General features: G+C 36.0%; 1 protein-coding gene across 6 annotated transcripts; it reads left to right on the top strand.

The window, feature by feature from the left end:
- Window positions 1-2,505: 2,505 nt before the first annotated feature.
- Window positions 2,506-21,268, top strand: SKB1 (SHK1 binding protein 1). 6 transcript variants are annotated; one of them, XR_016040961.1, is made up of 23 exons: window positions 2,506-2,952; window positions 11,252-11,369; window positions 11,920-12,029; window positions 12,315-12,404; window positions 12,507-12,581; window positions 13,656-13,750; window positions 13,888-13,963; window positions 14,089-14,175; window positions 14,447-14,534; window positions 14,837-14,928; window positions 15,035-15,070; window positions 15,187-15,255; window positions 15,395-15,463; window positions 15,634-15,687; window positions 16,242-16,316; window positions 16,584-16,676; window positions 16,766-16,898; window positions 17,019-17,067; window positions 17,151-17,237; window positions 17,606-17,711; window positions 19,121-19,208; window positions 19,308-19,401; window positions 20,881-21,268. XR_016040961.1 is itself a non-coding variant. In XM_011627488.3 (23 exons), the coding sequence occupies exons 1-23, from the start codon at window positions 2,815-2,817 to the stop codon at window positions 20,962-20,964; spliced, it is 1,977 nt and encodes a 658-aa protein (XP_011625790.1). In that variant the 5' UTR covers window positions 2,506-2,814; the 3' UTR covers window positions 20,965-21,268. The 6 variants fall into 6 exon arrangements, 4 of the variants coding, with proteins under 4 accessions (XP_011625790.1, XP_088703113.1, XP_020527080.1 ...); XR_016040960.1 differs by having other exon boundaries at window positions 13,885-13,963; XM_011627488.3 differs by having other exon boundaries at window positions 16,766-16,869.
- The last annotated feature ends 232 nt before the right edge of the window (window positions 21,269-21,500 follow it).

Here is a 21,500-nt window from a genome sequence, read left to right as displayed (position 1 = left end):
ACTAGGCCACTGCTAATTTGTTTTAAGTGGAATATAAGTTTTGTCAACCTCTATGGCAATAGTCCAATATTGTTATAGAGAGGCGAATGGAGATGCTGATGTTATCGTCAAAGGAGGAATCCACACTCCCTTTCTATTGATTACTTCATTTCTGTAATCTTGTGTCTTTACTTGAACATATTGTATTTTACATTAGAATCAATGATAAGCTGTATGTTGCCGTTCAAAAAAAAAAAGTTCTGGGTCACATGTATCTTTTCGACGAAAGTCCAGTTTGGATTTTTTAGTTTCGAAAGAAGTTGCATGTGAAGCTTTTGAGTAGTACACCATCTCGAATATTCAAGAAAGAGCAAGAGTTATGAACTGGTATTTCACGAAAAAAAAATGAGGTCCATGTTCGAAACATAGGTTATTTAAAAAACTCACAAAAAAGTGAAACAGAACGCAAAATTAAACATGACAATATATGTAAAGCTCGATAACTTATAGAGGATGACAAGACAAGCTTTTTTAATAGATTGGTTGATTTGCATATTTTTTTGTTTTATTTCAGTGAGAACCATTTAAATGATAAATTTTTTCAAACATATATGTGCAAATTGTTGCATTAAGTAGGGTGTCCACCACCTTAAATAATTACAGGAGGGAGCACCTTTAAATTTTACTAAAAGATGCTATGCCAAAAAGCCTTGAGATGGCTTAAAAATATATTTTCACCCCAATTACGAAGTTTAAACTCTAAAAATGATACAGGGAGATATATAAACATTTAAATTTTTCAAAGCTAAGTCCTACAAGAGATTATTTTTAAGACTTGAAATTTTATTTTTCATTATTTTTTATTTTTTTGTCTATTTTTCGTATCCATACATCTCGAGATTGAGATGATGAATTTGATGTTTTTTCAATATCAAGGTGGATGTTTGAGTTGCACCTTACTTACTCTATATTTAGTATTTAGCAATAAAGCCAAAAAGATTCCAGGCTCTTTCCGAGTCAATCGAAGAGATCAAAGCTTAGTCATCAATTCAATCCTAAAACCGACCTCTTTTCGAAATGAACCGAACCTCGACACCATATTCATCAAAGAGATACAAACCATCTCCATAGGGTGCACACCCCCTTAGATAATTCTATTTGTGCTTGAAAAACGACTTCATCGGTCTACTCCTTTTGAAGGCATTTTTTGCTCCAAGGGTTAACACTCCATAGGACAGATTGTGAACTCTTTCACAGCACTAGTTTCATTTGGATGAGGCTAAAAATAAAGGCCCTAAATTCAAGGTATCCAATGACTAATTTTACTTTCAAGCTAACTTGTCTTTGCCGTCCCCATCTCCTATGCTGGTGCATTAAAATCCAGGTTTTTCTTCCACGACGAGAAGGAGAGAAAAGGTTAGGTTAATATCAATTGAGGCCATATTCATAAATCCCCATTGTTACAGCTACTAAGTCTTCTGTCAATTCTGAATGTTTTATTTATATGCTTGAAAAATAATATGCTTTAAGATTGATTTTTAAATACGAGATCTAATTGTTAGGAATTCAAAGTTCAAATTTTTTTGATTAAATATAATCGTCTAGCGCATGTTTGGTTCGCATGAAAATGTTTTTTAGAAAATATTTTTATATGAAAAAATTATCTCATGCGGTCGAGTGTGTGAATATTTTCATACCAATTGGTCTTAGTGCATATTTTTACACCAATTGACAACTAATTGAAGTAAAAATATTACATGAATTGACCACATGAGAGACTTTCTTCATGCAAAAATATTATTTAAAAAATATTTTCACTCAAACAAAACGTACCAATAATGATTTTGAAGTGGTTCCAAATTATAGGAAAGGTTTCTATACTTCACCGTTTGATCTTAGATCCGACGTCTCAAAATATTTTACTTTTAGTTTTTTTATACAAATTGTATGAATATGAAACTTGGTACGTGCCATCTTCTCATTGAGGTGCACCTATAAAAAATATTAAAAATAATTTATAGATAAAATATAACGATCAAAATATCTCTTAGAACTTTCAAAGGTATTTTGGTTATTTTATTTTATTGGAAATATTTTTTTTATATTTTTCGCTAGTGTGAGTTTATTAGAGGATTGGGCATACAAAAATTAATGTCAAAATAGTTTATAAAAAAAATAAAAAATAAAATAATATAAAGACGAACATTGTGATTGAGACAATCTTAACTCTCTATTCAAAATAAACGGTTGGATAAGGAGAAATATATACGGAAAGCATAGAAAGCTTGTCACCAAATTATACGATCGAAAAGATATTCCCAAGTTAGTTGACGGCGTAAGTGTACAGTATATATTCTCGGGCGATGGCGTATTATACGAGTGGAATTCCTTGCTGGAATATACAGCACGTGCACTAGGGATAGGCGCACTATCACTCAAATGGTCACAGTATTAACGATATTTCAGATATGAAATGGGGGTACTTCAGTCATTTACCAAAACCCTAGACTTCACTCTCCTTCTCGCACTATGCGTACGATGGATCATATTTTTCTCCCGCTGAACGAAAACCCTGCAAAAACCCGCGCAAAACCGAGCTACACTCTATTCACGAACACGATTCTGGTTAGGGTTTTGTAGCAGAAGCTCTAAAAATTTCACAGGCTTTTCATCCTAAGCCTTAAGATAAAGCCTCTGACCTCTAGGCCCTCCATATCTTCTAATTTGTCAATTCGTTAATAGCTCGAATAAGCGTCTAGGAATTTGTTTCTGCTCTGATTTTGCTTATTTTTGAAGTTGTATTTGAGCATTTTTTGTTGGCTCTGTGGTTTTACAATGCCTCTGGTTCAGAGAGGACCTGGCGATAAGAGTGATTCTCGTTACTGTGGTGTTGAGAGTGGCTTTGAAGATGATGTAGCTCATCTCTTGGCTTCTAATTTATCGGCGGGATTCGATTTCATGGTGTTCCCATTGGTTAGTATTTTTATTTTATTTTTGTTCTTGTTAGTTATGTATGTGTACTTATATGTATGTCCCATTGATTAGTATTTTTTTTTGTTTTTTTGGTTGTTCTTGGTAGTAATGTATGTGTAATTCTATGTATGTTCTATCGCAATTGTTTTTTTTTTTTTTTGAGACTGTTATGTTCTATTGCAATTCTTGCAATTGTTTTCATTATGAAGAATAGATACTGCAAAAACACAATAACTACTCACGTTGTATGGCTTAATTTTTCCTTGATTTCATATTTATTGCTACTAACTGAGCAACGATTTAATAGATAGCACCAATAGTTCAAAGATTCGAGTTTTTTCAGCGTAAGCGTAGCAATGGATGTTGTCCTTCATCAGGAATCAGAAAATAGCTGCACAGTTTGAATGTTCTGTATAACTGGATCATGCTCGGGAAATGCAGTTGAAATTCAGGGGTACGATGCCCAAATTGTATGAGTTTGACTGGAACTAGATAATTTTTTAGTCTGGTTCTATTTAAGTTGAGATTCACCGTTAATTGGATCGGGATTCCCACCAAAAACCATTAAATGAATATTTTTCCATTAATTGTTTGTTATGTACTCTACATAAGGTCAGTTTAGAGGTTTTAAAAGTATCGCTTGACTGGTGCACCAGCTGAACAATTTGTATGCAGTTATGCACATAAATATGGACATCTACACATGTACCTGTGCATTCTTGTACATCTATTGATATATGCACCTATATTAAGAGTTGTATGGTCGTATATCTTTGAGTGTGAATATGCGCCTTTATAGTGATAATGCATGAGTGCCTTTTAGTTCGATGCGCGTGCCATGCCATGAATTTCATTTTATTTATGTTTGTATAAAAGTTTAGTTCCATATATGTATATATATCGTTGTAGTACGTACATATGTATACAAGTTTAGTTCCATATATGTATATATATCGTTGTAGTACATACATATGTTTTGTTTGCCATTGATTGTTACTTACTTAGACACAATTATGTATGTATGTGTGGACACATATTGTACATGTGCAGAAACATGCCCACACACCAGGTACATACATGCACGATATCTATATTATGTATTTTGTCAATTAAAAAATATGGTGGCCAATTAGCCAGTCACATATTTAGCCCTTGAGGCTTACTATGGTGTGAATGGTCAGTAAGCTCACCTACATCATTGCAGCATCAGTCAGTAATGTGGGGATTCATACAATTTATATTTCCCCAATTACTGTTCCACGGCTTACATAAAAGAGATTATTCACAATAAGATTTTCCTCATGCATGTGAACTATTGTTTTTCATATCATGGGCATGCTAGAGAGTGACAAAGAAATATTAATTTGAGCATATTTGTCTGGGTACAACGCTTGTAAAATGGTTATGCTTTTGTACGGGATTTCATTAGTGTGTTTTGCACTGTTTTCTCCATTAACTGGAAACAAAATAAACTGAAGTGACTAAACTATCAACACATATTAAGTTCATATAATTTGGTCTCATGTAATGGTCCGTGTTCGTATTGACATACAAGGTGTTTGCATGTGAGTTAGGATACCTTTTGATATTGAAGTGAATATGAACAAAGATGATTTTGATTTCTAATATGTACTAGTTTCTCTCAACTTAAGTTTGTTGAGGGAGAAGCAAAAAAAATACAGAATTAAAAAAATTTATTTGGCTATCTGCTAAGACTCATATTTCCTGGTTGTAATTTAGCCAGTTGCACGTTGCCATATAGGCTTATCATCGTGCGAGTGGTCAGTAATCTTTCCTAGATCATTGTGGTGCTGACCTTTTATACTGAGAATCATAGTCGTTTTCATTGTCTTACACCTACAATCAAATAATTATTATAAATTGTAATGGGTAAAAAATTAAAGATTCATGGAAAGTTTTTAGTAAAGTTTTATGTTGGCTGCCTACATAACACAACCCACCTCCTTTACCCGGGTTTGGACAGGTTAAGCGAAAGTTTAAGGTCCTCACCCTTTTTAGACCAAAATGTAATGGATAAAAATGTGAATTTGAAATATTATGTAGAGGTGAGATCTTTCTTTAGCAGAACCACATAGTCTGGTTGGAAACATGTTTATTTCTTGATTTCTCCTTGTGAGATAACCAGCTGTTATTGATACTTTTATATTCTTCCTTTTGTTCGATTTACCTTATTTTTTGTAGTATGCCTGTATCTGTGGTTGTACTTCAAAATTTGGAGTCAAATAGAGGGATGGATGCAGCATCTGTGGTTGTTATCCCCAAGAAAGAAGTTATGGATGACGTAAAAGATCTAAGCATACTAATCAGTATTTACAATAACTAATAGAGGTGCTAACATCCTGGCTAAAAGAAGTTCATAACCAGGTATTTCAATTTGTATTTGTTAAATAGGCAAATAGGCAAATTCTTGATAGTGCATTAGTTGATCGTGAATGCATCCATACTAAGGATTGTAAAATGCAATATTTAGAAGATCACCTTACCCAAGGGACTTTGCCCTTTGCCGAGGTGGGTTACTCGGTCGAGTCTAAGTCTAAGTGAACTTGGCTGAGTCCTGTAAGGGTCAAAAAGCTCTAGAAAAAAAATTGAAAAATAAAAAATCAATGTTTTAAAAAACGGTTCGCCTAGCGCCTAGGCGGCCTGGACAAAAAATCTGCCTGCTTAGACCCATGCGGCACTACACGAGCCGATGTACCTGGGCGGGTGCCCAGGGCGGATGTACCTAGGCCGGCGCCCAGGCGGGCTAGGTGTTTCTTGTTTTTTTAAAACTACAGGGCGCCCGCCTAGGCACTGGCCGCCAAGCAGGCCGCCCAGCGTTTTTTGAAACCTTGAACAAAATAAAGGTATTGAAAGTTAGAAAAAACAAAAAGCAGCCTTAAAAAGTCCAAATATGATTTAAAGAAAATATAGAAAAATGATTTAAAGAAATTGATTTATATTTGGCGACATTTCAAAAAAATCCCAAAAAGGAAAATAAAATAGGGATTATGGCAAAAAAGCACTTACTAATCTATGCCAAAAACATCCAAAATGATATATAGAAATCAAACTTTCCTCCCAAAAAAAAAAATCATATATTGAAAATTTATACAACATACCCGTACCTTTTGCAATTCTTTTGGATCTTTTTTTTTGAATACCCCGAGTTGTACACATATCTCATGATAACTCAGCCTTGCCCATAGGTGGGGCCAAGTAGCTCGACTCGCACTAGTCCTGCGACACTGATGAAAAAGCCTGAGTTCTATGAAAAAATCGATCGTAAAAAGGTATATGACCATGTTGAGTGGTCTTATCTTGACAAAACTTTTAGATTGATGGGATTTGGAGAAAAGTAGAGGGCTGGATCAGATGTCCATTGATAGGTAGCATGTCAATATAGCTCAATGGGGTGCCCGAGTGATACTTCCAAGGCTCCTGGCATGTAGGAAAGAGGATCCCTTATTATTACTCTTGTTTGTAATGGCAGAAATCTTTAGCAGTGTGGCCCCATGTTTTAAAACTTGAGGAATCTGAATCTGACTTGGCTGATTTACTCAAATCTGTCAGGGTGCCAGTCTTGAGTGAAAAAACCATGGTATCCGTAGGTTTCTTCAATGTTTTCTTAAAAATATGGCTGAGTTCGAGTTGGACTTTCTTAAGTCTGGCCCCTAGATTAAAGGTGGGTCATGTCTAGTTTCAAGCTTGATTCTAACTTTAAAAACATTGGTATGGCCAAAAGAATATATGATACTGACTCATTGAATGGTTTTGAATTAGCATTGCTAGGTCCTCTAATCACTCTTCCTATATGCCGACAACACCGTGACTTTTTATGATGCCTCCATGGAGCAAGTGAATAATCCACTTCATGATCGTAGTCGGCTTATGGTGAGCAGAGCTCAAAATAATGGAAAAAAAAAAAAAAAATCAAAATCATTGTATCAGTGTTTCAATAAATTTGATGAAGAAAATCATCAGAAGTAATTTTGTTCATTCTAAATCATCCCAAAAAAAAATTGAACACCGATTCGAAGTTTTGAACACTGAATTCAAAATCATCAAACAAATTTGATGTTTATCTGAATCACATTATTTTGACAATATTTGTAAACCAGTTTTGAATAAAAATACTTTGAATTAGTTTGAAATGATCAAATTTGGATTCAAAGAGGTTTGAGTTCAAACTCGAGAAAAGCCCCAATTGTTGTAACTTAAGTTTTTGCAAAAAACAGGGTTTTCATTCAAAAAATTGATCTATGATCTTGTATATTTGTAAACAACTTTTAGATTGAAGAAATTTTGGGACTAAAGTGGCTCAAAATGAGTGACAGATTGGAGGACAGATTTTTGCTGTTTCTGGCAAAAAAGAGGCTTTATGCTGACCTCTTTGGACTCTGGTGATTTTTAGAAAATTGCCCAAAAATTAGGAATCGCCTGAATGTAGAGAAAAGATTTCCTTCATTGAAATGAATTGGGCGATCCATGTTTTCCGAGGGATTGTTATGTTTGTAAGGCTCGATAATCAAGGACCCTTTGTCTGGTTCGGATTTAATGATTATGATCCACTCAGTGATTTTTTGAACGCCGTTTCAAAGTTGTTTCAGGCCTAAGGGTTGCCATGACCAAGACCAAGTTAATGGCAATTGCAGTTTATGAAGAAATTTTGAAGTCACTGCCTCTTTGGCTATTGCTGTTTTGGCTGTTGGATAGAGAGACTTTCAAACAAATACCTCTGGTTACCTCAAGGGAAAGGGTGTTGGGAGGACTTGACATGAAATTAGACTCATCGAAATTGATATTCTTAGCCTTGTGTGTGGGATAATACTTAACATATCCGTTTTTTTTATCTTCTCTGTTTATTTACGTCAATGTTCTCAATGTCGTCATGAATATGCAATTGTATTAAAAGGTTAATGTGTATAATTTTATGGGTGGGCTCCTCAGAGAGACACAATTACCACTTTCTGAAATCGGACTTGGTGTGCAAGAAATGGGTAAAGAGGAGTTATTGACTAGAAAATTGAAAGAAGCAAACCATGTCAAATAATTGTTGATTCCGATGGCAATTGTCCAATCCAAATCGGAACAAGGAGGTCTCTGGTTCCAGAGACTTACGAATTAGAGACTCGGTCCTATTCAAACATGGATCACCCAGTTCACGATAGTGGATTGGGCAGCTTCTTTCCCTCGACTTGGGTGATTCATGAGTTTTTGGTTATGCTTTTTATATTTCCCAAGTCCAACAGGTCTATATGGAGTCCCCCATTCTCTCAAAATAGTATAAATATGCCATTTTTTTCAATTTGTGGCTCATTTTTTAGCCATTTCAGTCTAAAAATTTATTTGATCCTGTTGTTTTTGATAGATCTACATGATCTATAGCTCAATTTTTTGAATCAAAGCCCCTTTTCTGGAAATTGACGTTCCCAAAGTTTATGAATAAAAAATTGAAGTTTTACGATAGATCTACATGATCTATAATTCAATGACTTGAATAATTTTTAGCCTTTTTTCCCCCATCACTTTGAGCTAGCTTGATTTGAATTGCTGAGTGAACTCGAGAATCAATGAGCTACTTCTAATCTCCTGGAGGCTGAGGTGGTCCACATTTCCTGATTTTTTTAATCGATACAGGCCACTATTGGAAACAAGTAATAACTCAAAAGTGTGGCAAAGATGAATCAGGGTGGTGGATAATGGATGTGACAAAATTTGTGGGAGTCTTTGGAGCACTGCAAGGAATTAATGAAGGGATTGTGTGCTATAAGACCATTTACTTCTAGTACAAGAAGGTCACAATCACTTCTGGCCATTAGGTGTTAGGGTATGTCACAAAGTTCAAAAAAAATATTCTATGAACTTTAAGCATGTTCAATATGGTTTTTCACATTTAACGGCTAAGAGTGATTTTGACCACCTTGCACTAGAGGTAAATAATCTTATCATATACTTTTCCTTAATCAAGGACGACAATTATTCATTTAAATTACAAGGATTCCGATTAGAATGGGAAAGTGAACTATATTTTGGCTGGGCAACGGTGCTTTTAAACTTTGATACCCAGAGTTGTAAAACCTTCTCTGATTAGAGATGGTAGAAGGGAAGGATAGACATGCAATTTGGAGCCCTAACTTATGGTGTGCTTTGAAAGAAGAAAAGCTCATAGTGCTACTGAAATTGCTACAGGAAGGGTAGGATTTTTGGTACACTGCCAGAGAGCTATGGAGCTCGGAGAGCAATGGGGACTTCTCAATGAAGTCATGGTACTAAACTAACTCCTGTACTTGCAGCAACCCACAACCCCAAATAACTAAGGTCTTAGTAGCAATACTGAATCAACAAACCATATTCTTCAGTGCGAGAAGTTAGGTAATCTATGGAAATTTGTTTTGGGTCAGTTTGTTTTTCTTATTTACTCCAGAATATATTGAAGCACTTTTAGAACAAAGATCGTTGCCATTAATTCCAAGGGAGGCAAGATACCATAGAGGATGTCCCTGCTTGCTGCTCTGTGGGTCACATAGGGAATGAGAAATAACAGGAGATTTAAGGATGAGAGCCATTGCCTAGGATGGGTGCAGGACACAAATAAAACATTCACTGTTTCATGAGCTTGAGTAAGGAATTATGGGGATATTTAATGAATGAATATGAAACTCAATGGCAAGCTGCAGCATGTTGTACGTTAACAAGAACCCAAGGACCACATAAATGGGATCCCCACTTGTTGATAATGTGAAGCTAATTTATGGTTGTTCCAGGGTAACCTTGGTATGGCTGTTGGGGCTTTAATCAGAGACCATCTTGTGTGAATCCTAGCATCACGTTCTGGCTCATCATATGCATGTGATGTTGCAGAGGCTGAAGCCAAAGCCGTCTCGATTGATCTCAGATGCTTGAACCCAATATGAAAACAAATAGTTGTTGAACGGGGCTTGTAATTGCATGGGTAAGTACGAGAACAAGTTGCCTTTGGTGGCTACGCCCAATTTATGAGGGAATTGGAGACCATCCCTCACCAGTTCACCAGTTTTGGAGGCAATTTAAAAGAAGCAGCAGATAAGTAGGCATGATGATCGACCCCTCCTGGGTCAACCACTGATTGTTGAAGGAGATGCCCAAAACATTTTAACTTGGGCTGCAGGCTTTGTTCCTCCTCCCTAGTACCTTGCTTCGATTTATGTTGAACTTATGCACATTTGCAGGGATACGGTCGTCTTATGGTAGCATATCTGGAGGGAATCAAACATCATGGCGGATCAACTTGCTAAAGATGGACCGTCTTCAAGTGTTTCGGGTCCATGAGAGTTCGTCTTTTTTGGTTTCTCATGTCTTTCTGTCCTACTCATAAAGGACTTTTGGAATTCCTCGTTTTTTGGTTTCTTATAATTTTGTACACTCACTGTATTGTGGGCTACTGTTATAAGCCTCACCCATTTTTTGTATAGAGCTACCATCTCTGGGGAAGCCTTTTTTTTTGCAGAGAGGCCTGGCCTGTGGGCTCCCTCGATGGACCATTGTAATCTTTTACTTCTTCTAATACAACAGTTAACAACATAAAAAAAAAAAAGTTGGCCAGACAAAAGGTGTTTTTGTCCACCCTGATTGTGTCTGACTTTACTTCTTATAGTCCTTTGTGGATTTGATCATGTACGCCAATTTTTTTAATGAGGTGAATTCAAGTTAATTGTCAAAAATAGCAAAAGCAAAAAACAAAATATCAGCATTTATCAATTACTTTTTAAATACTCACAAATGAAGCTACCTTAGATTCTTCCTAAATGCACATTTTTCTTTTTAAATTTCAATGATTATCCAAAAATCAAATGTTATGGGCCGTTTAGAACTTGATGTCTTGGTAATAATGGCTATTGGATTGTAGGCCAGAGAACTTGTGATAAATTTGAAATTGTGGTTGAGCTTTAGTTTCATCTATTGCTTTCATGCTTGGAATTTTTCTGGAGTTATGATATGCTTTATAGATGTTATATGTGCTTCACTGGTTCTCTGTTGTTTTTTATGGGCGATGGCATAGCAGTCTAGTGCATGTTCCTTTTAGTTGACTTTCTTCCTATTTTGGAAGGTTGGCCTCATCATGGGTTTGCTATTGCATTGCATGGCATTGGATCACCTTCCTTCAATACTTGTGATCTTGTCCGATTACTCTTCAGTCTTCATTGCAAGCTTGCACATCATGTTCATTAGGAATTATATATAATTAACATGATTGAATTTTCTTCTTGAGTTATATATTTTTTGTCACATTCTAATGGATTGAAATGATTTGATATTGCAGATAGAACCGAATTACAGGCCGAGCCTGCACAAAGTTGATCATGGTGGGGACTTTGTCTTGCCAGTTTCAGGCTCCGACTTGATATTGAGTCCATCGCAATGGAGTAGTCATGTTGTGGGTACGTTATGATACTCAAAGCAATTTATACCGGACTATTGGTAGTTCTACATGTGTGAATTTACTATTTCTTTCTGTTGAATATTCTAATGTGGTTTGTGCCTTTATTTTCCTAAGATATTATTTAATGTTTGTTCTTTTATGTTCTGAGGCTTGTCATCTTTCATCTGCTATTCATAGTGATGGAGAGTGCATTTCTTTGTTTTTCTTAAGGTTCGCATGGTCTTGTTTTTGGAAAAACATACAATGAGGCTACCTATCTTTGGTAAAAGGTGGTCACAATTAATCTTGACCCATTGGATGTGAAATTGGATGGCTGCATTTACTACATTGACCAAGCTCAAACTTCAAAAGAAATTTTCTCAAACTTTGTGACACACCCAAGCTATTAAATTTCACATCGGATGGTTGCGAATAATTGTGACCTCCTTGTATAAAAAATAAATGGTCTCCGTGTTTGCAATTCCCGTTTTTATTTTATTTTTTGTATGTTAATTGTTTTGTTTTATGAAATCCTTGGGAGTCTCTTTTACATTCTCCCTTGTTTGCAGGCAAAATAAGTTCATGGATAGACTTGGATTCTGTTGATGAAGTTCTCCGATTGGATTCTGAAATTACTCTTAAGCAGGAAATTGCATGGGCTTCTCATCTATCTTTGCAGGTTCGTAATACATATGGAGGGATTTGTTTCAGATGTTTCTTTGCTGTATTCGTGCTTTAGTGTATATGATATTGTTATGGTGTGGTTCTGTTGAATGGAATCCTAAACAATGTTTGGATTCTTGTTGGAATGATTTGCATTGCGTGGCATGTATCCTTGAAAGCATTTTCAATTCTTGATGCATATGTTGAAGGAGTTTTGTCTATAGATGATAGTTTACTTTGCTACCTCATTTCATGATGCCATTTCGAATCAAATCCAGTGCTTTGGTCTTCTATTGTGTAGGCTTGTATTCTTCCTAGTCCTCGAGGAGCACACTGTGGTAACTACGCAAGATGTATAAACCAGATTTTGCAAGGTTTAAACAATATGCAGGTCATTATCTGACCATTTGATTTATCAGTTAAAAATATAGTTGCGGGTGATGTTTCATATTTTTCCTTGTTTAAATCAACATTCTATTTTACCTCCAAGCAGTTATGGCTACGGATACCTTTGGAGAAGTCTGATCCAGATGTTGACGATAACACAAGTGAAAATAGTGGTCATTTGGTGAGTGATTTATGCTTCAACACTTCGGATTTATATTTCAACACTTTCTTTCCACTATATCTTAAGTCTGTATGTTCTCCTTCTCGTTGATTCAAAGTTCATGAACACATTTGGTTGGGCTTGAATTTGTCGGATCCACCTTGGTTCAGATTTCAGAACCCCTTGTCACTCTCCTGAGATAATTTGGCATTGACATCAATAGGATGGGCATAGGAGGAGCCTTCCTTTCAGCTCCTGCTGAGAAACATTGGGCTCAGTCTGTGGTATATGGTGGATGTTCACATGATTGATAATTGTGGTGGTCTTGAGATGCAAATCCCAATTCAATGTCTGTTTGGTTGCTGAGTCTGCAGAAGGCAGAGCAATTGTATTATCTCTTTCGAAGCTACATCATCAAAAGCTAATTGGTTGCCTAGTGGGCAGAAGCCAGAAGATCTGGTTCCTTTACTTTTAACAAACAATTGCAGCCCAGCAAGACTCCTGTTTAGATAATTGGTCAAAGACCAATACACAGTTCCTTATCAGTTATCACCAAAACTCCACCTTTGTGTCCCTATCCTCAGTTAGCCTTGACGTTCAGTTTGCGCTGGATTTCTATTTTTCTAGCAGTTGCAATTCTATTTCTATGGTTTTGTAAATAGGTGTATCTTGGTGATACAACTATTGTGCTCTTTTGGTTGCTCGCAAACCCTCTGTTGTACTTCCATTTGTACCTTGTGACACTTCAAACAATCAGAGATAACTTATCGCGTGTGTGGAGGAATTTGCATTTGTGAATGGATCTGGACGGCACTTAGCTGTATCACTCATTCTTGATGAGTATAAGGTGCAGTTGGCTTTTCTTCTCGAATAGGATTTTATGATTACTTTGCATCCCAGTTGTGTGCAATTCTTTAATTGACATGGGTCATGTATATACACATCTGATTATCATGATAGTTCAAGTTGATGGAAGGAAATAGAATTCCAGGAATTTTTCTGCTTTCCAAAATCGCAGAGTGTGTCGGTTAGTATGCTTCGAGTTTCCAACCTAAGAAGGGCATTCATTCCTTATTGTACTATTCTATGTTGCAGGGTGGGGGACGTGTGATCGATGCCTGGGAAATGTGGAATACATTTCGACTACTATGTGAGCATCATTGTCAACTGTCTCTAGCCCTCGACATATTGTAAGTTTAATGAGCTTCTGACCTGTGGTATTCTATATGTAAGTACTGGATGGTTTGAATTGCTAAATTCTGCAGCTATATTTTAGGTAATAATGTTCAAGTTGAGGGCAGAGTTTAATTACTCACTTGTTCAGTAGGAGTTCATTGCCATCTGCAAATTCACTTGGACGCTGGTTTGGGGAGCCTGTTAGGGCAGCAATCGTCCATACAAACGTAAGGATCTTCTAAGGTTTTGGACTAGTGTATATATGTTGCATGTCTGCATTAAATTATGTTTAGCCATTTAGGTTTATGTTTTCCTAGTTGATATTGATGCGATACTCCTTTCTACTGTACAGTCTTTTTTGACGAATGCAAAAGGATTCCCTTGTCTTTCCAAGCCACATCAGAAACTAATGACTGGTTTCTTTAACCACTCTGTACAGGTTGGTTGTATTTGTTCCTTTCCATATTTGCACTGCTTATTGATGAATTCTCAGTCTGAAAAAATAAATAATGCAGCTAGGGCTTATGAATCTTCTATTAGCTCTCTCTCCGTGTTCTTCAATGTTCAGTACTTAATTTATACTGCAAATTAGTGATATTTTGATGCCAACAATAGGCATTCACCATTCCGTCAATGATAAGATCATAAGATTTCTTATTGTAGATACACATTGTAATTTCGTGTTCCTCAGTAGGTCTATTCTTTGGCAGATTATACTTTCTGGGAAGTTACAACGTAAAGTTCCTCCAGTGAGTTCTGAGCACTTGGGCGCTGATCATGATGGTAATTGTTTTGAAGGTATGTTTTGAAGTTATCCCTTTGAAGTCATTAACTCGCCCTATTTCTGTATATAGGGTTAGAGATTGATGAACTTGATGTGTTTCAAACAAACAAAGAACCTGTAATTGATGAATGAAATCCTCATATTTTGGATTCATTTAAGAGAACTTGTTTATCTTTTCAGTATATTCTTTTTCTCTTCAGTATCCATAACTAATGGAATTCATGACTTGCCTATGAAAGTCGCAAAACTTTTGACGCCGTTGCTCTACTCTTCTCTCGGAAGAAATAGTCTGAGACCATTTAGTTCCCTTGTTCAGTTATGCCCAGTGATCCTCTTCGGCCATACTTGAATTACATTGGTTGCCTTTATCAGAAGATGGGTCCACTCCCTGAGCAAGAACGTTTTGAGGTAAGGCTGATTGGGGTTTCTTGTATAACTGGTGAACTTTGAGTGATATGTAATCTCTATGCATGAATTGAGGACATGGTATTGATTCTGAACTGTTCTGGACCAGCTTAACTACAGGGACTTTCTGCAGTCGCCTTTGCAGGTAAATATTTCTGTTTATGATATTTATTCACTTTTTTAATTTGCTTATAGAATATTCAAAATTTCAATTTTTGTTGGAATTTGTGGAATTTGACCTTGCATTTCTTTTGGTTACAGCCTCTTATGGATAATCTTGAGGCTCAAACCTATGAAACATTTGAGAAAGACACAGTGAAATACAGTCAGGTTGGTTTTTTTCTTATGAGAAGTAATCTTACCATGGATTTTGACAGTTATAATAGTTATGGATTTTAGTGGTATTAGAATTTAGTCATTTTACTTGATTTGGAATTCACTCCTAATTTATCGGTTTAAATTTGGACAGTATCAAAGGGCAGTGCACAAGGCTTTGCTTGATAGGATACCAGATGAGAAAGCATCATCAGTAATAACTGTAAGAGAAGAAAAGAAAATGGCCATAGTTAATCCCATTATCTTTGTGTATTAGTTTTAGCGGTTGTGAAACATTGTTTTTTGTTGAATAGTGGAATACTTTCTGAATAAATAATATATACTGTCTTTCAAGAAAAGAAATAATATTTACTGTTGTTTTTGTGGACATAGGTACTGATGGTTGTTGGAGCAGGGAGGGGACCTCTTGTGAGGGCTTCTTTACAGGTTGATTTCACAATTGGGTTTATCTATGAACTTTTTGCCATGCAATTCAGAAGCATGTTATTCTTTCTATTGGGATGCTAGAGAAAATCCTTTTAACATTTTCCATTAGGGTAAACAACTGTAAAATCTCTTGCTCCTCGTTTCCTTTTTAACTAGGCTACAAAGTATCACTCCCTCTTGAATAATCCACTGGGTGTGCCTTTTATCCATCATTAGATTGAAGAGACCTGGATGCTGAGATTCTCGATAACTCCATATCTACTTCCTTTCCTAAATTGCTTCTAATTGGACTCGACGTATTGTATGCCTTGACCCTTGTAATTAAACCCTGATACTCCCTCTCCACTTCATCTCCCATCCCAAACTTCTATTTTATGAAAGACTCTTTAGGTGCCTTCATTTCCCGATGCCAAATGATCTTTTTCTTTTATAGCTTTTGTTGGTATTTTTTTTACATCAAGTTTTAAATAGAATAGTTGGCGTAATTGTGTATCTGTTTTTGTTTGGTATAATTCACGGAAGCTTTCTTTCTTTGCATTAATGATGTAACTCAGGCAGCTGAAGAAACAGGACGGAAGTTGAAAGTCTATGCTGTGGAGAAAAACCCAAATGCAGTTGTGACTCTCCATGTGAGTTGTGTGTGTGCACGTGCGTTCGTCTGCATGCATGTGTGTGTGGTGCGTGTGTGCGTGTGCCCTTGTGTGCATGTGTTTGTGATTGTCATCATCACTTGCTGATTGGTGTTAATTTATTGAACTTTTGGAAACTTTAAAGTTTGAAGCCTCCTCTGCTATCAATGTTGTTGATACCTATAGGCATGGCAATTAGGTTAAAATCTCTTGCAGTTTCTTATATGGAAATTAAAATTTTTAAAAGTTGTTCTTTGCGTGAAACAGAGCTTGATAAAAATAGAGGGATGGGAGAATTTGGTGACTGTTGTTTCTAGCGATATGAGATGTTGGGATGCGCCTGAGAAGGCTGATATATTGGTATAGTATGCGTACCAATTCTTGTCCTTCACTACTGCTTCTGAAATTCAGGCAAAAGCTGTATGTTATTAATGTATTTTGGCTCCCAGGTGAGCGAATTACTGGGTTCTTTTGGTGATAATGAGCTCTCCCCAGAGTGCCTTGATGGAGCACAAAGATTTCTAAAGCCTGATGGCATTTCAATTCCATCATCGTATGAGTACCATGTCACCTATCTATATGGTTATTCAATTACTTTAGAACCATCTTATAGGCACTTTAGAACCATCTTATTTCAAATTTGTTAGAGATTGTTCTTCTGTTGGTTCCTTTGTTACTTTTTCTTAATATATGTTGTTTCAGGTATACGAGTTTTATCCAGCCAGTGACAGCATCAAGGTTATACAATGATGTAAGCGCCATATTTGTAGCATACTGTGCTGTGGTCGGTTTTGTTGCAGTCTGGTATTTTGAACATTTTTCCTTTCTCTGCAGGTGAGATCACATAAAGACATGCAACATTTTGAGACTGCTTATGTGGTCAAATTACATCGTGTAGCAAGGCTTGCGCCCTCACAACCAGTGAGCTACTCCTGCCACATCTTAAGTTATCGTATTTCCAAATCATTATCCCCCATTCTTCATTATTGTATCATTGGAAGTAAATATGTTCCATACTTAAAAATTGATTATGTGCACAGGTTGGGTATTTTGTACTATGTAGTGGTACTCTGCATATCTTGTCTTTATGTTAATTAAAATGTTTATTTGTATATGAAGTTTGGAATTTGCCACCATTGATGCTTTGTGTTTAGGCTTTTTGTTGATGCATCATATTCAGAATAATTCAGAATGATTTTAAGATGCTCCCTTTTAGAATTTGTGGTTGGTGGTTGTTTCTATAATGCCATTACTGATCGTATATCTTGTCTATTGTCTTGCCATCTTAGGTCTTTACCTTTGTTCACCCCAATAACTCAACTGAGAAAGGAAACCAACGGTATAAGAAAATGCTGTTTGAGATACCATCAGATACGGGCTCAACTCTGGTGCATGGTATATAGTTTTCTTTTCTTATGCAGTTATAATTTTTTTTTGGCTTATTATTCAAGATGTCATATATAGTGAATCTTCATCTGATTTTCTACATTATGCATCTTTCTATTTCATTGTGGAGGCAGATTAATTGGTACTATCTGTTGAACATTTTAGAGATGACCCATAAAGCCTTTTTCATGTTTGAGCATTCTGCCTTCTATATAGAGATGACCCAAAAAGCCTTTTTCATGTTTGAGCATTCTGCCTTCTGCATTCTATATTGAAAAATTTCACCATGACAAAAATAGGATTTGGTTTTGGTGCTCTTAAATTTGAAAAAAAGTAATACAGAAAAAAAAGAGAAAGGTTCGGTATTTGTAGACTGGTACCCAGTGGTGGGAGGACCTAGCATTTTTTCCGAAGACCGGTTTGTAATTTTGCTTTTCTTCTTTTTCACTGTACAGCATACTGCCAGGGGTGACTTTTTTTGTACGTGTTCTTCTGTGAACTCCCCATCCCTTTTTGTATATGTTAGTAGTGCGTCCATTTGTTGGAGCCACTACACAAACTCTGACTTCTGTTTGCAGTGAAACAACTTATGGTCAACTTCTCCAAAAAAAACCAAAAAACAAAAAAAAGATTCAATATTTGATTTCTACATATCCATATATACATCATTACCCAAATTCTATTTTTATTTCCTTGAGCATTGGAGTCGCACACCTTTCTAATATCTAGTTGGTGGACACGTGATGAGCATATTGCCCTTTAAACCCCATAAAAATGTCTCCCTTGTCTATTTATCAATAGTTAATATGGGAAAAGACTTACAAATGCTTATGAGTGAATTTCTACAATATCTTGTTTATGGCTCATTGCCATCCAAAGTCCATCACATGGTCATGGTTGTCTGATCGAGTTTGAATTTAATATTTTTTTTACAAATCATATTCATCTGAAATTTGTAACGTGAGTAGATCTAACCAGCTCTCACCTAAATAAAATATTTAAATATAATTCTAAAAAATAAAATGATGAAATACCCCTGAAAGATTCATGGGTAATTAGGTTATTTTTATTATTTGGATTATTTCTTTTATGTTTTATTTAGGTGCTCCTCACTGATGTGCACCAATCCACCAAATTTCAGGTTAATTTGATTAGTAAAAAAAATGTTAAAATTAAAATACGATTAGACAATTGTGACTTATTGATGGACTTTGATGGTGATAAGCCATGAGCGAAATACTATAGAAATTCATGCATGAGTCTTTTTAAGTGTTCTCCATAAATATGTATGCAAGTGCAACATGTCTAATTATTGTATTGCACAAAAGGTCCCTTTGCTCCTGAAAAAAAAAAAGTCTCTTTTGCTATATGGATGAATTGGTGATCTAACATGCACCTGTCGCCAATATGTAATTTAGGATTTGCTGGCTATTTTGATGCAACGCTTTACAAAGATGTTCATCTGGGCATTGAACCATCAACAGCGACCCCAAACATGTTTAGCTGGTATGTATTTTGGATGCAATGTCATCCATGTTTTGGGATTGATATTTCAATCTTCTTGTTGATCATCATTGTTCTAACATATCTCATTTTCTGAATCAGGTTTGCCATTTTTTTCCCTCTGAGGAGTCCTATATATTTGCCTTCGGGTTCACCTCTAGGAGTGCACTTCTGGCGGTGCTGTGGTGCTACCAAGGTAATCAATTTTCAGACTTCGTAGTTTAGTTCTTTTTCTGAGAAGTACACTAAAAAACTATCTACAATCGGCATGAAGTCATTTTTAATTGACACTTGACCAGCTTTCTTTCTAAATGACAGGCTGTGGTATGCCAATATGAAAAATCTTTACATGTTCAGATTAACCATGGTCAAAGAAGTAATAGTTTGTGTATGTGTTGAATGGAAACTAGTTTTTAAATGTGAGCAGATGCAGAGAGGAACATCTAAAAATACCAAAACATAAAAAAATACCAGAACTTGAGAACACTATGAAAATAGGACACATTACCTTGCGAGGAATCCAAAGATCTATAAAGTCTGAAGTCTTGCTAACATGGAGGATGAATATCCACCCACACGGATGGATACATAGATTGTCCTCTCGGTAAAAAGAAGCATTAGAGGTCTTGATGGCCTCGTATTGAATGTTGATGCAGCATGTTTGAACAGCTAACTAACATCATTGTTTGAAGAGTGTAGTTTATATAAGCACCACAACCTTGCTTTAAGTTTGGAGCCTTATATAACTTGTTTTTAAATTGCCCCATTAGAAAAAAGAACAATTTTTGGAAGCCCCAGGTAAATATAGTTTTTCTAGTCTATGTTTTGGTTAGTTCATTGGAAGGATTGTACATAAGTGTTGCAATCATAATTACTCAACCAATCAAGTGCAATCTCCCAACCAAACTTTCTGCCTTAATTATGGACTTGCCGTTGAATCATAAAGCTTTTTTGGGAAGTCCAAAGAAGACTATAAAGCCGTATAGTCATTCGTCATTGTGGGGAAGCAAGTTATTTGTTTCTGTTTTAAAGCACTACGAGGATTTTGTTAGCACTTCGTTGACAAGTGGGATTCCAAAATTCTGTCACCCATGAGCAAGCCAAATGGGCTGGTTTTCACTCCTAAATGGCTTGAGAGGAAGAAATGGCCACATTACCCAAATTTGGTCTGCGGAATGATTATATCATTTTTGCTTGTATTTATAGAATAAGGAAAAAAGATCCTATAAATCAATGGGCCTGTATTGTAGTATGAGCCTATTGGAACCGGAGGTTTGTTGGACCTCAAATGTGCCATTTTCACTACCTGGCTATTTCATGGATGGTGGTTTTAGGCATTCGGGACCTCAATTGATTTTTTTATCGTTCTTTCTGATCAAAGTCGTGTCAGCCATCTGAAAAAAAATTGTCGTAGCCAACAGGTTTTATATTGTAGTGTATGCCCATGGGCGTAGAGAATCTGAATCTTTTTGATGAAATGAAAAGAGTTCTTTCTATTGTTTGATTGATCAGAGCTCCTATTTTGCTGATGAACAATTTATTTTTGCTTTTTTTAACTCTCTTTATCCTGCAAATACTGGCTTAATGTATGCTGATTTTCGAAGTCCTCTTCACACAATCATCGTTTCTTGTGAGTTTTCACTTTGATTTGATGTGAAATATTTAATACATGCAGGTTTGGTACGAATGGTGCATTACGGCCCCAACTCCATCACCCATCCACAACAGCAATGGCAGGTCTTACTGGGTTGGCTTGTAGTTTATCCAATTTTGTAAAACTCAATAGTTACGTAAATTCTTTCCAAATCTTGTTAATGTAGATCATAAGTCATGCTGGTTTGCTGTACATTAGAGAGGTCTGAAACTCTTTATGTTCCTCATTGAAAAGGAAAAGGTTGACTTACTGGGTTGGCTTGTAGTTTATCCAATTTTGTAAAACTCAATAGTTACCTTGATTCTTTTCAAATCTTGGTAATGTAGATCATAAGTCATGCTGGTTTGCTGTACATTAGAGAGGTTTGAAACTCGTTATGTTCCTCATTGAAAAGGAAAAGGTTGACTTACTGGGTTGGCTTGTAGTTTATCCAATTTTGTAAAACTCAATAGTTACGTAAATTCTTTCCAAATCTTGGTAGTGTAGATCATAAGTCATGCTGGTTTCCTGTACATTAGAGAGGTTTGAAACTCTTTATGTTCCTCATTGAAAAGGAAAAGGTTGGTTCCAACATATATTTCTTGTGTGGCTTGAGTTTATGAAGGCCTCTGGCTTTAAACCTCCATCACGGTAGTTTGAGT

The sequence above is a fragment of the Amborella trichopoda genome, chromosome 1 (genome assembly GCF_054954075.1).
Source record: "Amborella trichopoda isolate Santa Cruz 75 chromosome 1, AtrichopodaSantaCruz75HAP2 v2.0, whole genome shotgun sequence".
Lineage (NCBI taxonomy): Eukaryota > Viridiplantae > Streptophyta > Magnoliopsida > Amborellales > Amborellaceae > Amborella > Amborella trichopoda.
The sequence above is the reverse complement of the archived record's forward strand: the minus strand, read 5'-3'. Positions and strand labels throughout refer to the sequence as shown.